Here is a 14908-nt window from a genome sequence, read left to right as displayed (position 1 = left end):
AAAACACAGTTTTGCATGGTATTTAAATTGCATGATGTCACTCAACAGTTCCCAAAAGCATGTTGCTTTTTAAATTTTGTTTGCAATCTTCACCCAAAACGCTTAAAACTTTTAAAGGAGATAAATATTTTAAATATAACATTATTATATTTAATTAAAAAACAGCTCCAGGATAGCAGCTATTCTTGTGTTTAAAAGAAGTGTTAATTACTATTATCTGATAAAACAACAGTACAGGTTAAAGCTTGCTGTATGGTAAAATAAACTGTTGCAGTTGTAACTGAAGTGAAGGCAAATTTAGCAGAATTTAAATAATGCATTTTTATGGTCTGTTTAATCCATGAAAACAGTTCTTAATGCTATACTAACAAATGTTTTGAACTTTATTTGGAAACGACAAATTGTAAGGATAATTGTCTCCTTTGAAAGTTAGTGGCAGCATTTTGTAGAAATTGAGATATTTTTGAAAAAGATTTACCAGTCATTTTCTCCTGGGTGTGTCTTTTATTTATATATATATATATATATATATATATATATATATATATATATATATATATATATATATATATATATATATATATATATATATGAGAGAGAGAGACATAAATCCCCGCTACATTAAATGCCAAAGAGTTGCATGAGTCTCCAGCATGAAATGTTAACATTGTCTTTTCCCCTCTCTTTCTACTGTTCATTTTCATCCACGTATTTTTTGTTTGCCATCTTTTTTTTTTTTTTTAAATACTTCATGTTAAATTAATTTGGAAACATCCTAAGCTGTGCAACCTCTACGAGTAGTAACAGCGGATACCTGTCTGTTTCACTATTTAGTCCCTCCTCCTACGTCTCCGTCTTCCAAATCTGTGAGTACTCCAAGTGAGGCTGGAAGCCAAGATTCTGGTGATGGTGCCGTTGGATCTAGGTATGGTAACTTTCTTAAAATGTTGTTAGAAATGTTTGTAGGTTGAGAAGTGCTTTAAAATAATAGTGTTAGTGTTGATAACTTAAAATTTGTAAATGTCCAAGTCAAATTTTATATGTCTAAGTCATTTTAAGATTAAACCACATAACATCTCTTGTTCTAAAGCAATTAATGTTTTCTACTCTAATGATTATGTAAAACCATTTTATCCTCTGATTTGGATAATTCTCTTTTGAACGTATTTTATTTAAATACTGAAGCTGCATGTAAAATGAAACTTTGAATTCCTTTTTAACTTCAAGGAGAATCAGATATGTTTGTTTCTAATGGACCCATAGTTTAAAGTGGGTGGGAAGAAAGAGGATGTTATATCAAAGGAGTCTTTTCACTGCCATATCATGTGCACTCTCTTCAGATAGTAGGTAAATTCTCATAATAATTTGCTCAAAAAAATCTATTAATTGTCATAGAGATTAAGGTGGTATGCCACTATCAAATATGTTTAACTTATCACTATGTTTATATTATGGAATAACTTGTTAAAACGGTTATCCTCTAGATTTCTTTGTCTGCTTGCACATGAGTATTGCTTCTTTTGGAAGAAGTTTAAATAAGATTTAAGTTGTTTGCTATAATATTTTTTAGGGCGCACATATTCATGTCTTCTCCACATATTTGTCTTGTGGCTAAGTCATTCTCATTTTTGGCGTACCGTAGGCTTTCAAGAATGAGTGCTTGCACCCCATTTATGTATTGTTTAAATGTTGCTATTCCCACCATCCTAACTGTAAAAAACGTGATTATTTTCATAACCAGTTAGTGGCATTAACAAAGTGTAGGTGGTTGCTTAAAAGTGAGCAATAAGCAAAAACAGGAGAATGCAACACGTCACTAACATGGAGACACATTGCTTTCCTGACTGCTCGTAGACACTATACCTCTTGAATGCAACTTTGTGTTAATATTTCATTCAATCTGTGTGGATCAAGCCCACTTCTGATGTAATAAAATATCCAGTAATATTGCTCTATTTTAAGTAGTACAGTTCACATGTGACATGAGATCTGTGAACCATTTCTATCATAATCCATTGGGTGGGAGGGTTATTCTCTGCTAACATTATTTTAATCTAAAATATTTGAAGATTAAATTCCATTCATGTGTAATATTCAATGGTGAAGTGTGTATGAAACATGTTTGACATGACACACATTTCACATGTACATTTTATGGTGAATTCATCTCCAGCTAATGAAAATATTATTGTCCTCACCATTGTGTATTCTGCACATACAGTTACATAAATGCATGTCAAATAAATGTAGAGTAGGCACAGGTCCTTAAACTGTTGAGAGAAAATAATACCTTGCATTTCCATAATTTCATCCATTTATCTCAATGTGCCTTACACATTAGGATTAACAGCAATTTTTGGGGTTTGGAAGTACAGTACAGCAGTTTTCCCATCTTGCAAATGAGGGAACTGAGGCGCTGGTAAACAAACTGATTTGCTGAAGATCAAATAGTGAGTCAGTGGTAGAAAAAGACTAGAATTTAGAGCATTACATTGGGAGTCAGGAGATCCAACCACCAGACAATCTTAAAGATAATTTTAAAGTACTAAAATGTCTGCATCTATGTATAGTATATTTGTACATATGGACTCTTGGTGAGAGACACTGGTATTCAAAAAAATCTTGAATTTGGAAAATCAGTCTGCAGGAATAGTTTAGTATGATTGCTGCTAGAAACAGTTCTAAGGAGTTAACCAATTTCAGAGCCCCATCAACGTGCCCATATCAGTACACATCAGCATTTGGAATCTAGTTCTAAAAGTTTGATACTGATCCGAAAATGTAAAACTGATGCTTTTTTTTTTTCCCCCTTCCATGTTTTTAACCCTTTAATCCCAATATTCCCCTTCAGTTGCATGTTGAACAGCTTTGAGATCACATGATTACAGTACGCCTCTCATGCAGCAACTCTGTTTACAAAGATTGTCTTCCTGGTTAGCTTAGCATCTCCTCTGCATTTTACCTCTCCCTTATGTTAGCTGGCACACAGCTGCAGTTCTTAACTACCTGATAAGCAGTAAACCACTGTTCAGGCCCTACGTCCACTGCTGCTATCAGTTTACCTGACTGCTTCTCCTGTCCTTTTCATCGGTAAACCATTTTTCATATCTGCTTCTTCTCATCCTCAAGTTGCTGTGTTTATTGCAGCTCTTCTGCCTCTCTTTCCCACTCCCTATGTTTCTCAGGAACATTCAGAATAAAAATTCAGGGCTGTAGAGAACAGTTGAAATATCACATATTGAAACCCAATATCACTTACTATTCTGATGGAGAATGTTAGAGTATATTGAGGTATATATTAATAATGTACACGTATGCCAGAAGGATCTTGTGAGGCTTCAGTTAATATTTATGAAGTATTAGGCAACTGACTAAAGTTTAACCATTAAAGCAGATGGATACTTCATACTTTAAGACATGTTACATACTTGAGTATATGATGTCACAGTCACCCCAAATAAAGGGCTGAACTCCAATCTCAGAATGCTGTCTTCATTTCAGAAGAGCATCTCTGGTTAAAAAATAATCATCATCATAATCATCCAACAAAAATTGTAGGGATTGAGAAATTACAAATGAGAAATCTTAAAGGACATAATATTCCTTACACCAGTGAAAAAACTGTAAAGTGTATCAGGGAGTGAGTTTGAATGAATGAGCAGCCTCTAAGAAGCTAGGTTTTATACCAAAGCAATATGATTCAGTTTTCTGAAGACAACTTTAGAGTTGAAAAGAGTGAAAGAGTTTGAACATATTAATTTGCTTCAGCAATCAATACATCTTTGCAAAACTCTGATGGCATGTTTTATGTAGGAGAGGGAAGGAGAAAGTTACTAAGAAAAAACTTAACAGTACACTCAAAACAATTTATTTTGGACACACAGACAATATCTCCCATTTGTAAGTAATACATAGACAATTTTCAAATGACTTGGAAAACTATTGTGTCCCTACTTTCAGACAGTAGAACCAAAGCTTTGCATTTCTAATTAAACCATTAATGAAAGTTGATGCCTTTTAAACCAAAACTTGCTACTAGAACTACCTAGTACGTAATTAAAGATACTGAAAATTTAATTTAATATTTTCACCACTCTGTGTTAAACTATTGGGAACAACTTTACATCTTTCTAGGAACTCTCCAGTTACACTGAAAAATAACTTCAGTCTTCCTAAAATAATCATACGGGAAAAACTTTTATTGATCTGGCATACAAACATACTACATGTTCTTTATTTTTCAGCTTCTGTTACAAAATAATAATATTCTCTACAAAGTATGGTAGCATATGCAAGCTTACTAAAAGCAGATATTCTGCTGCTAATATTTCACGTATGTTTGTTTGAAATTGCTGCTTTGTGCCCTGGTAGAGTTAGAAGTAGACACCAACACCAGATGAAGTAGATTTCCCTCCCTGGTCCAGGCAAGACTAAAATATAACAAAGGTCCTATTTTATATAAGTGACATGTAACAGATCCATTCCACTTCTTATTCTTTTATGCTGTGCTGAAAACTCACTATTTTGAAACGTTTTAATATAAAGCCTACTGTTTTCTAGGATACTGAATAACTTAAATTGGCTTTAAATCGGATGACATTTGTAAGCCCAAGGCAGTGCTTAACCCATAATTACAGCAATGTCACATCTTGGAAACACTAGCAGTTCTATATCCCAGTGGAAATGCATTTTGCTTCTCTACCAAAAAGTTTGTGTCGACTCATTTCCTTTACCAATATGACAATTTCCTGCACATATTTAATGCTTTGGGCAGGATTTCAGTACATTAACAAACCTGACTTCATATGACATAACCAAATTAGTAAAACTTTAAACTTCACTTTAAAGCTAAAAACTTCCTAAGCTGTTTCAAATGGATTTTTAGTCATTTGGCTTTCATATAGACTACATTTGTCAGTTATTCTGCAATGCTTTAATTTTCCCTTATCTGAAATAATTGAATGTCTCTAATTGCTTTGAATTGTATATTTCTGTTTAACTGTTTTATAGTTATTGCATGTATTGTAGCATTGAATGTTCACTGAATTTCCACTAACTGACATTATATTTTTTTTCTTTTAAACAATGAAAAAACTGTAAACTTACAATAGCTTTAACATTCATAGTGTGTATTTGCTTCACTAATCTCTGGCCTCTTTTGCTAATGCTGCATGGTTATTCAACCTACGGTATCAGGACGCTGCATTGGGATACTGATCCATCAGTTCTTCAGCTCCACTCTGATTCCGATCTTGGGTATTTCATAGATTTTATATTCCCTCTTCTGTGTATTTGTAAATATACAATTTTATATAATATCCAATATGAGCTTTTTTTAAAAATGAATTTTAAATTACTATTAAGGGAACACAAGTTCTGAAAGAAATCAAAGTTCATGCTGTCCCTGGGTTTAGTGCAACTGGTTAATAGTAGGCAACTTCAGTCTTACTGTGATTGCAAGTTTATCATTTTCCCAGCAATATGTTTCACTCTTTTTAAACATTTTTTATCTACATCTTGGAAAGACAAACTATAAAATGTCATTCTATTGAGATAAAATAACTACACATTTAAATATATACAAAATGTGCCTAATATATAAGAAAAGATGGGAACTCGTTTTGTGGCTAATGTATCATGAAGTCTATTATAACTTATAAGCTTTTTCATTAAGCCCCACATCATGTTATAGAATTGTATTTGCCCTCCAAAAATTAAAAAGAATGTTAGAATTTTTCCTTGAGCCTATTTATTATGTAATGGATATTTTAAGTGTGGGAGAAGATGGAAAGATTAATTTTCACATACTGCTTTTTATTGCTGGATTATTGGAATAGTGATGAATATATATATTGAAGTTAATGGGAGTTTTAAATAAAGTCTCCTGAGATGGGTCTAATTTGCACCACACACACACGCACCACGCACGCACGCACACACATGCACCACACACACACACAGTGAGTGAGAGTGTGTTGCGGTTAGACCCATTTTCTCCATGTCAGTATTTAAATAAGATCTTGTTCTCAATTTTTCTTGTTAAATCTTTATCTTTAAGTTCTTTAGTATTCTGTTCAGGGATATTATACTACTGTTTCGGAACAGACTTACAGTTCTAAGTCATAAATAATAGGTTTGGGAAAGCTAAGGAAATAGGCAGCATACTTAAATGATACCAGGAAACAGTCATTAATTGCTGAATAATTAAACAATTTTGCAAGCTATGCAATCATGGAACTCTGGTCCTGCAAATATCTTTCATGTGAACAAGGAAAAGAATGGTAGTGCTCACATGAGTTAGGTTTGTAAAACAGACCCTTTAGCCAGTGAAAAAGAGCCTTGTCATACATTAAGATTTAGGAAGCCTTGAAAAACAGTTTGTGTAAAGTCAAGAAATCCAGATGTCTTTGCCTTTTTTTCTTCTAGTCTGTGTGTATAAGCCAGCCACTTTTTAAAAAATAAAGCTAGCATATTATTAACATACATAGCATTTTTCAGATGATAGCATCCTTTGGATTTAAACTTGATTTTTAGAGGTGTGGTGTGAGATGATGCCTTGCATATCACTGCAGGCAGTCTGAAACTCTTTATAACTTAGTCATGATTGTATTAAAAATATCAGTCGTTCTAATGTCTTTGTTTTAATTTAGACGTGGGCCTGTTAAACTTGGAATGGCTAAAATTACACAAGTTGACTTTCCTCCTCGAGAAATTGTTACATACACAAAGGAGACTCAAACACCAGTTATGACTCAACCAAAGGAAGGTGAATGTTAACTTATACTACTATTGCATGTATTTTTTCTGGTTATTAAAATGTATCAAGACTATTCTAGGACAGATGGAGATCAGTCATTTCTTCTTGATGTTTTATATTTTACAAAATAACTAGTCTTTCAGAGCTGGACATGGCTAAGTGTAAATTGATCTGTGCGATGACTGGTAATGTCTGTTAAGTCCATATACGTCTTTTTAAAGAATGTCATTTTGCATCTTGTAATTAATTAAAGGAAACCTATTAAGCACTTGTATTTTCCTCTCCCAAATGTACAGTTTTCTAGAAGACTTACAACATTTATTTGTAGATTTACTGCTGTTTAAGCAATGTAGAATGTGTTCCATGCACATTAAGGTAACAAAATCAGTTTATTTGAAGGCTTATGTGTTTTTAAGCCATTTGTGGCTTGCTGCCATTGTTAGCATTTGATTGAAAAAATGCCACTCTCAAAGACTTTTTTATAAATTGATTTTTATGTGTAGGGACACAGACTGCCCTCAGTCATTGATCAGATTTCCATTGAGAATAGGAGTTGCATATGCTAATCACATTTGAGTCTTAGCTTATGGTACAAACTGAAAACGGTTGGAAGTTTCTAAGTTAAAGCTTCAGTTGTAACTCGCTGTCTTTGCAGGAAAGTTTTTTGTTTTGTTTTTTAAAGAAGATTGAGTGGGTTTAATTCACTTGCTGTTAACCTTTAGAGACCTGGGAATTAGATCACAAATGACAATATTTGGTCTTTGCCTAGTCCACATCAGAAAAACATGGAATTGTTCATTTTGACTGCCTGGCTGATCTCTGATGAGCAAGTTTACTATGAGAACATAAATTGAGGGTCTAGAATTTCAACTTCAGTTTTATACTTCCTAGCTTTCTTGTTTAGTGTTTAATTTTCTGGCATCTTCTCAAGGAAATATAGATAAAAGCTATGGTCAATGTGTTCATTTATTCTGTTAAATTTATATTTTACAGGATTTAATTCTTAAATCTTTTCATTTAAGAATCACAAGCATATTGTCTGAAAAGGTTTGAAGCAGAATGTATAGGACTCTAGCTTGCATCAATACACTATCACTTGTTAAACATTGACAGTGGTTTATGTTGAAGCCATTTATATTAGAAGCAAACCTATATAGAAGAGAAATGAGGAAAAAGCACATCACAGTACTATCTCTCTGTTGAAAAAGAGCTTTTCTTTCTTCCCCCCCTATTTGTATCATGTAAGGGAATCCAATATGCTTTCCAAACACCTAACTGGGCAGGTTCCTAAACTTTATTACTTGATGAACTTGAATAGAAGAGGATTTTTTTTCTATATTTAAATAGTTTATTTCCTCACAAAAATATATATAGACCTAGTATTTATTTTATTTACCTGGCAAACTGGAATATATACTAATATTTCAATGAAACATGTTTATTGAATATCCAGTATATTGCCTACAGATCATAGGCAAAACAATTCTCTTGTGAACAAGCTTTCTACCCCTTCATAGATGAGGGTTTTTTAAAATACTTACCAGTTCAAAGGCTTTTCTGTAGTTTTCTTTTCCATCTATACATGGTGGCTTGGAGTACTGGCAAAAATGGAAGCTAAATGCTTGTTTGTCAAGCACCCGTGCAAAGGTACATCAGTAGATATCAAAGGAATCATTGTTCTTCAGAAACTCACCAGTTCATGAAAATGCTGATTTCCACTTCAACTGTTCTTTATTTATGAGATCTTCTCAATTCTGCCTCCGAGAGCTTGCAGTAGCAAGAACCATATAGCTGTGCATTCACATTCTACATGTATTGTGTTGGGCATGGTGTCCGCTGTCAGTGTTTCAAACTCTCCTCTCCTAGCATCATGTAATTCACTGTTTTGGTGTGATCATACCTGGGTGGCATCTCAGAATTTTTCAGTGATAGAACATCTTTTCCTTAAAGAATCTTCTTATCTGAAAAAAAAAAAACCAGGAGTTTGTTGCAGAAATTGTACGTAGGAGAGCACTAAAACTACGTCTGCTAAGGGTTGACTGCGTCTCTCTTTAGCATGTATCAGAGGGGTAGCTGTGTTAGTCTGGATCTGTAAAAGCAGCAAAGAGTCTTGTGGCACCTTATAGACTAACAGACGTTTCGGAGCATGAGCTTTCGTGGGTGAATACCCAGTTCGTCAGATGCAGTGGGTTTTCGCCCACGAAAGCTCATGCTCCGAAACGTCTGTTAGTCTATAAGGTGCCACAAGACTCTTTGTTCTCTTTAGCATGTTGTTGCTGCAAATCTTGCATAGGCTGAGGGCAAATTAATGAACAGATAAAATTTAGCCCTTGGATTCAGTTCTTCATCCAAGTATTTGACTAATAATCCTCATCAGATGTTTGATTAGTAAGTAGATATTCCTATTTTATAGATGGGGGAACTGAGTCAGAGGGTAAGTAAAAAGCAACAGAGTCCTGTGGCACCTTATAGACTAACAGAAGTATTGGAGCATGAGCTTTCGTGGGTGAATACCCACTTCGTCAGATGCATGGTTAAGTAACTTACTCTATTCTCTCTTGCCTCCAAAACCATGGAGCTTGGATTAGAATTCATGATTTTCTGTTTATCTGTGCTCAAACAAATTTTAATATTTCAGAGTGATTTGTATACAATTTTATTTTTAGAAATTTGGAGGTGGGGGAGAGTTAAATCTGGTAACTTAAATGATAAAAGGGGAACAGGATACATTAAACTCAGAGTTAAACCTGAAAATCCAGCTTAAGTCCTGTAATGTATTTTTTGAGGGTTAAAGGTGACTTAACTCTCAAATTCTGTACCCTCACTGACTCTCCTGAAAATAACCACTCCTTTGCCTAGGAAGCTCCCTGTGGAATACTATGCAATACTGCTCCTTCATCCCTTTGCATATCTAGACCACTGAATGAGACAGTGTGATGGAACATACATTGAAAATACAACTGGTTATGTCTACCAACCTTCTAATATAGTCTAGAAAAAGGCAGTTCAGGTTTTTTAAAGATTAAACTTAAAACATTTTAAAGGAGAATGCTATCTTAAAATGTAGTGAATTTAAAATAGTTTCAAGTACTACAACTGCCTCTTAATTCCTCTGCATGTTTTGGTGGTTTTAGAGTCACTCCTTTCCAATTGTTACAAATGTTTTTCTCTTCCCTCTTGCTATGAGAGCCACACAAACTGTGAAACCTGACTGTATGCAAAGTAAACAAATAGAAAATAGCTTTTTTTTTCTGTAACCTTTCAGTGATACTAATTTTGTTATATATAACAGCAGTAGGTAAAAATATTGGACAAAAGTGTATTTAAATTGACAATATTCATTTAAATGTGTTTTTGGTGACAGAAATAACTTCTATGTTGACATCTTCTACATCAGGCTCCCTTCCATGCAACTTTGGGAAAGTCCATACTATTGGAAAACAGCATTTCCTAATGGAAAGACTGGAAATATTAAATGTGAGGTTCTTTGCTGTTCCATTATTTCTACTGTGATATGCAGTGTTGTAGCTGTGTTGGTCCTAGGACATTAGAGACACAAGGTGGGCAAGGTAACATCTTGCATTGGCTCAACCTCTGTTGGAGAGAGAAATGAACTTCCTCAGATCTGTGTAAGCTTGAAAGCTCATCTCTCTCTCTCTCCAATAGAAGTTGGGCCAGTGCAAGATACTACTTCACCCATCTTGTCTCATTATTTCCAGATAGCTTCTGGCTCATGGAACACAGTCCCAGGGAGTAGACCATAGTTCCAGGGGAAAAAATTGCCCCACGTTACTTTTAATCTCTCAAGGCAATCTTACCTGTAAACTGCAATTACCCATTTAGCTATTTCAAAAAGCAGGTGAGATACCAAAGTTCTCATTGTCTTCCCTCTTTCTTCCTTCAGTGTTAGTCTTCTCTTTCGCTTTGCCTCTTTTTTCCCCATTCCCTTTCATTTTCTTCCCTTTTTCAGATTCTCACTGGAAGGTGGAGAGTTAGCACATGGGTTGTGCGCTGAAGTGCTTTACTTACAATGCCTGCTGTGAGTGAAATTGCCTGGGATTGCATGACCCTTGTTAGTTTTACTCTCGACAGATATGCTGTAGTTAGAGTTTTTGTTCAGGAAAGAGACTATGAACTGTCTGTCTTCCACTGGTGATTACCAGAACCCTCCCTTGGATAAGCTGGGGTGGGTGGGTGCAAGCAAACTTAAAAGTTCCTTGCTTCCTGTTCGCTTGAGAACTACTGCTTTAATTGTATTGTACAACTGGTATTGTGTATGTGCATGTCTCAAAAATGACTTGACACTTGAATTAAGAAATGGGACTGACGAATTTGCTTTGAAGCCTGAAAGTCTTTTTCATACGACTTCTTTCCAAATACATCTTTAATAAATAACTGGGAATTGTGCTCCCACCTCTTTAATATGGGGACTACAAATAATACAACAGTCAGAAAGCGAAACTACCACAGAAAATGGGAGTCTTGAAATGTGGGATGCTATAGTCATAGAAAAAACTCTAAAATATCTAAGAGGATACAACCAAATATGTACTCACGATTTGTGTGAATTTGGTGAGAATGGAGTGCCTTTAGTTCATGTATATCTTTTCAATTATTCCATTTAATCTCTCGGCATTATTTAGTTATGGAATTTCTAGTTCATATTGTATAAACTAAGTAGCAAGACTGTAAGAAGTATACTTAAAGCTCATTCTGTTTACCTTAGGATAACTTGATATTACATAGAATAACACAATGTACTGTATACAGAAAACCCCTTTGGAGTCCGGAGGGGCCTGTCCCTCTACAGGGCAGTGAGGAACCACACCGCCTCGCTACATTCACATAATTTGAAGTCACATATCTTTTCTGTGGATGATTTATAATCTCAGGTCCTTTCAGAATGGCTGAAGCGTATTTTCTCCTCTTTAAGCATCCTGGTGGGGTATGACAGTTGATAAAATGGTTGACCTGAGTTTAAATAATAGTTATAGTGTCTTTCATTTGAACATCAAACTTGAAATTGTACAGATCATTTATCCCTCACTGAAGTGGGTTGAAAAGGCAGCACTTCTCTGAACACTGCCCAGTATGGAAATTAAGACAGGAAATTAAGAACACCCTATCCTATAGGAGGATTTAGGTAGGTAGAATAATAACTACCCAACTAGAATTTGTTGAAGATACTGGGGCTAAATGAGGATCTTGATTTTTACATCTCATCTGCAAGTCATTACAGTGCTTCCTTATGTCATGCCCCCACACTTGGTCAGGTACTAGTTCAGATGCAAAAATTCCACATACTGAATCATGACTTTTTACTGTGCTCTATTTTGCTTGAAAGTCTTCCCTCCAAGCACTAGCTGGCCTTATCTATCCCACTTCTGTTATACCAGGCCTATGTTTATGAAATGTGACCACATCCAAGCCAGATGCGTTGTAGCTGCAGGCAATGGGAGGCATGAAAATTGTTCAGCTATTGTTGTATAGATGTATTATGACCTCTGAGTTCCTTAAAATAGTTATGAGAAACTCAGTGCCTTGGAGAGATTGAAAATGTTTCTCTCTTGCTTTTCATCTAATACTATAGGATATTATAAGCATACCTCTCAGCATGTGTTTTCTCAATTTTGTGACTAGGATGAAATGAATAGTCTTTTAAGAGATTCATTAATGAATGGTTTGCCACAGATTTTCATAATGCTCCCAGCAATACAGCAGAGTACCTTCTTTTCTTAAGTCTTGATCCTAGAATGAAGTAAACTCAATAAATGCTGGAACATAAGCAGAATTCCAGAGTACAAAACAGACTTCTAAAGGAAGTTTACTAAAACTTACTTCAGGTTGCACATACCATTTGAAGGTTTCATGTGTCCACAAAGTACTCCTAGTCTCTGTGTAAAGAGTATAGTCTAGAAGAAGTGAGCAAAAAGCAGATATCCATGGTTACAGATGAAAGTGAACATAGCACCTAACACAGCAGGGTCCTGATCCCTGGTAGGTGTCCTTGGTGCTATGGTAATACAAATAATAGATTACCATTGGGGATAGGCAGCCAGACATTCTCAATAGAGGGCCTTAATGCTCTTGAATTTGCTCAGTCTGGGTCCTTGGTGCCAGAATGGTCTTCCTGTGCTGGTCAAAAATCCAGCTTTATAATGTAGGTCAAGATAAATCTGTTTAAAAACCATTTTTAAAAAGAAATAAAAAAGCACATTAGACTATTATTGCAGAAATTCACCATTTTTTCATATTTGTGGACTATTTCTTCAGACAGATCTTCTCTTATGGACTGCCTTTCCTCCCAGTGCTAATCCCACACCTATGCAGTAGCTATGATGATTGATTACCTAAAGTAGTATTAAAACAACATAAAAGAGATGAGATGAAAATAAACTTGTTCCAATGCAGCAAGTATGTTGTCTTGGTAACATTCTTTCTTTATTTTGTTTTTGTTACCTTTCCACAATGTAGAGTGTTGAATGAATGAATTCATTCATTCATTTATTTGTACGGAATCTTTTCCTGTTGCCCATAATTTTCACTACACTGATCTAAATTCTAATCTGTCTGGGTCACTTTACAGTTTAGGGGTGTCCTCTTGTGATTTGCTACCCATCAGTTTTTATGGTGTCAGCAAATTTGATCATAAAATAATTTTAATACTAGGGACACCTGACAAAGACTTGCTATGATAGATGTGTAATCCAAACAGGAATAGACATCCAAGGGAATTCTGCTTAAAGACTGGCTCATTAGTAATGGAAGCTTTCTGGGATAGTAGGACTATCTCTTGTTTTAAATGCCACGTTGCACCTTTGTCATGGAAGCACTTATGGACCAGGATTTGAGAAACACTGATTTTGTTAGACGAAAGATGGGATGTGGCTCATTTATTGTTAAACATTTAAATTTTGTGTGTATATATACATGCCTAGATCCTACGTAACTGGCATGAAACAAATTCTTTAAACTAGATACAGTAGAACCTCAGGGTAGTGAACTAACCGGTCAACGACAGACCTCATTTGGAACAGTCAGCAGCAGAGGCAAATGCAGTTCAGAACTGTGTTAAACGTAAATTATTAAAAAAATAAATAAATGGGGAAGTTTAAAAAAAAATTTGACAAGGTAAGGAAACTGTTTCAGTGCTCGTTTCATTTAAATTAAGATAGTTAAAAGCAGCATTTTTCTTCGCATAGTAAAGTTTCAAAGCTGTATTAAGTCAATGTTCAGTTGTAAACTTTTGAGAGAACAACCATAACGTTTTGTTCAGAGTTATGAACAACCTCCATTCTCAAGTTGTTTGTAACTCTGAGGTTCTACTATACTGTGCTGTACCAGAGCAGTACTAAGTGAGGGTATGTCTACACTACAGGATTATTCCGATTTTACTTAAACTGGTTTTGCAAAACAGATTGTATAAAGTCAAGTGCACGCGGCCACACTAAGCACATTAATTCGGCGGTGTGCATCCATGTACCGAGGCTAGTGTCGATTTTCTGGAGCATTGCACTGTGGGTAGCTATCTCATAGTTATCTCATAGTTCCCACAGTCTCCCCCACCCATTGGAATTCTGGGTTGAGATCCCAATGCATGATGGTGCAAAAACAGTGTTGCAGGTGATTCTGGGTAAACGTTGTCACTCATTCCTTCCTCCTTGAAAGCAATGGCAGACAATAATTTCGCGCCCTTTTTCCCTGGATTGCCCTGGCAGACGCCATAGCATGGCAACCATGGAGCCCGTTTTGCCTTTTGTCACTGTCACCGTATGTGTACTGGATGCTGCTGACAGAGGCGGTACTGAAGTGCTACACAGCAGCATTCATTTGCCTTTGCAAGATAGCAGAGACGGTTATCAGTTGTTCTGTACCGTCTGCCATGCCATTGTAAATTGGCGATGAGATGACGGTTATCAGTCATTCTGTACCGTCTGCTGCTGTCATGGGTGCTCCTGGCTGGCCTTCGCTGAGTTTGGCCGGGGGCGCAAAGACAAAAATGAGAATGACTCTCCGGGTCATTCCCTCCTTTATGTTGTATCTAAAAATAGAGTCAATTCTGCCTAGAATATGAGGCAAGTGTACTAGAGAACTAGTGTACCAGAGAGCACAGCTGCTTCGTGTCAGATCCCACAGGAATGATGAGCTGCA

At 35.6% G+C, this 14908-nt stretch overlaps 1 protein-coding gene across 4 annotated transcripts in view; it reads left to right on the top strand.

The window, feature by feature from the left end:
* The window catches only part of DYNC1I2 (dynein cytoplasmic 1 intermediate chain 2), a 49042-nt gene that overhangs the window by 13374 nt on the left and 20760 nt on the right, over positions 1–14908 (top strand). The window contains exons 4-6 of one of the 4 annotated variants that reach the window (XM_050916720.1): positions 781–925; positions 5197–5256; positions 6651–6766. In XM_050916720.1, coding sequence (XP_050772677.1) covers positions 781–925; positions 5197–5256; positions 6651–6766 — 321 coding nt within the window. The remainder of the gene's footprint in view (positions 1–780; positions 926–5196; positions 5257–6650; positions 6767–14908) is intronic. The other 3 variants (XM_050916721.1, XM_050916722.1, XM_050916723.1) reach the window with 3 other exon arrangements.

Source organism: Gopherus flavomarginatus, chromosome 10 (genome assembly GCF_025201925.1).
Source record: "Gopherus flavomarginatus isolate rGopFla2 chromosome 10, rGopFla2.mat.asm, whole genome shotgun sequence".
NCBI lineage: Eukaryota > Metazoa > Chordata > Testudines > Testudinidae > Gopherus > Gopherus flavomarginatus.
The sequence above is the reverse complement of the archived record's forward strand: the minus strand, read 5'-3'. Positions and strand labels throughout refer to the sequence as shown.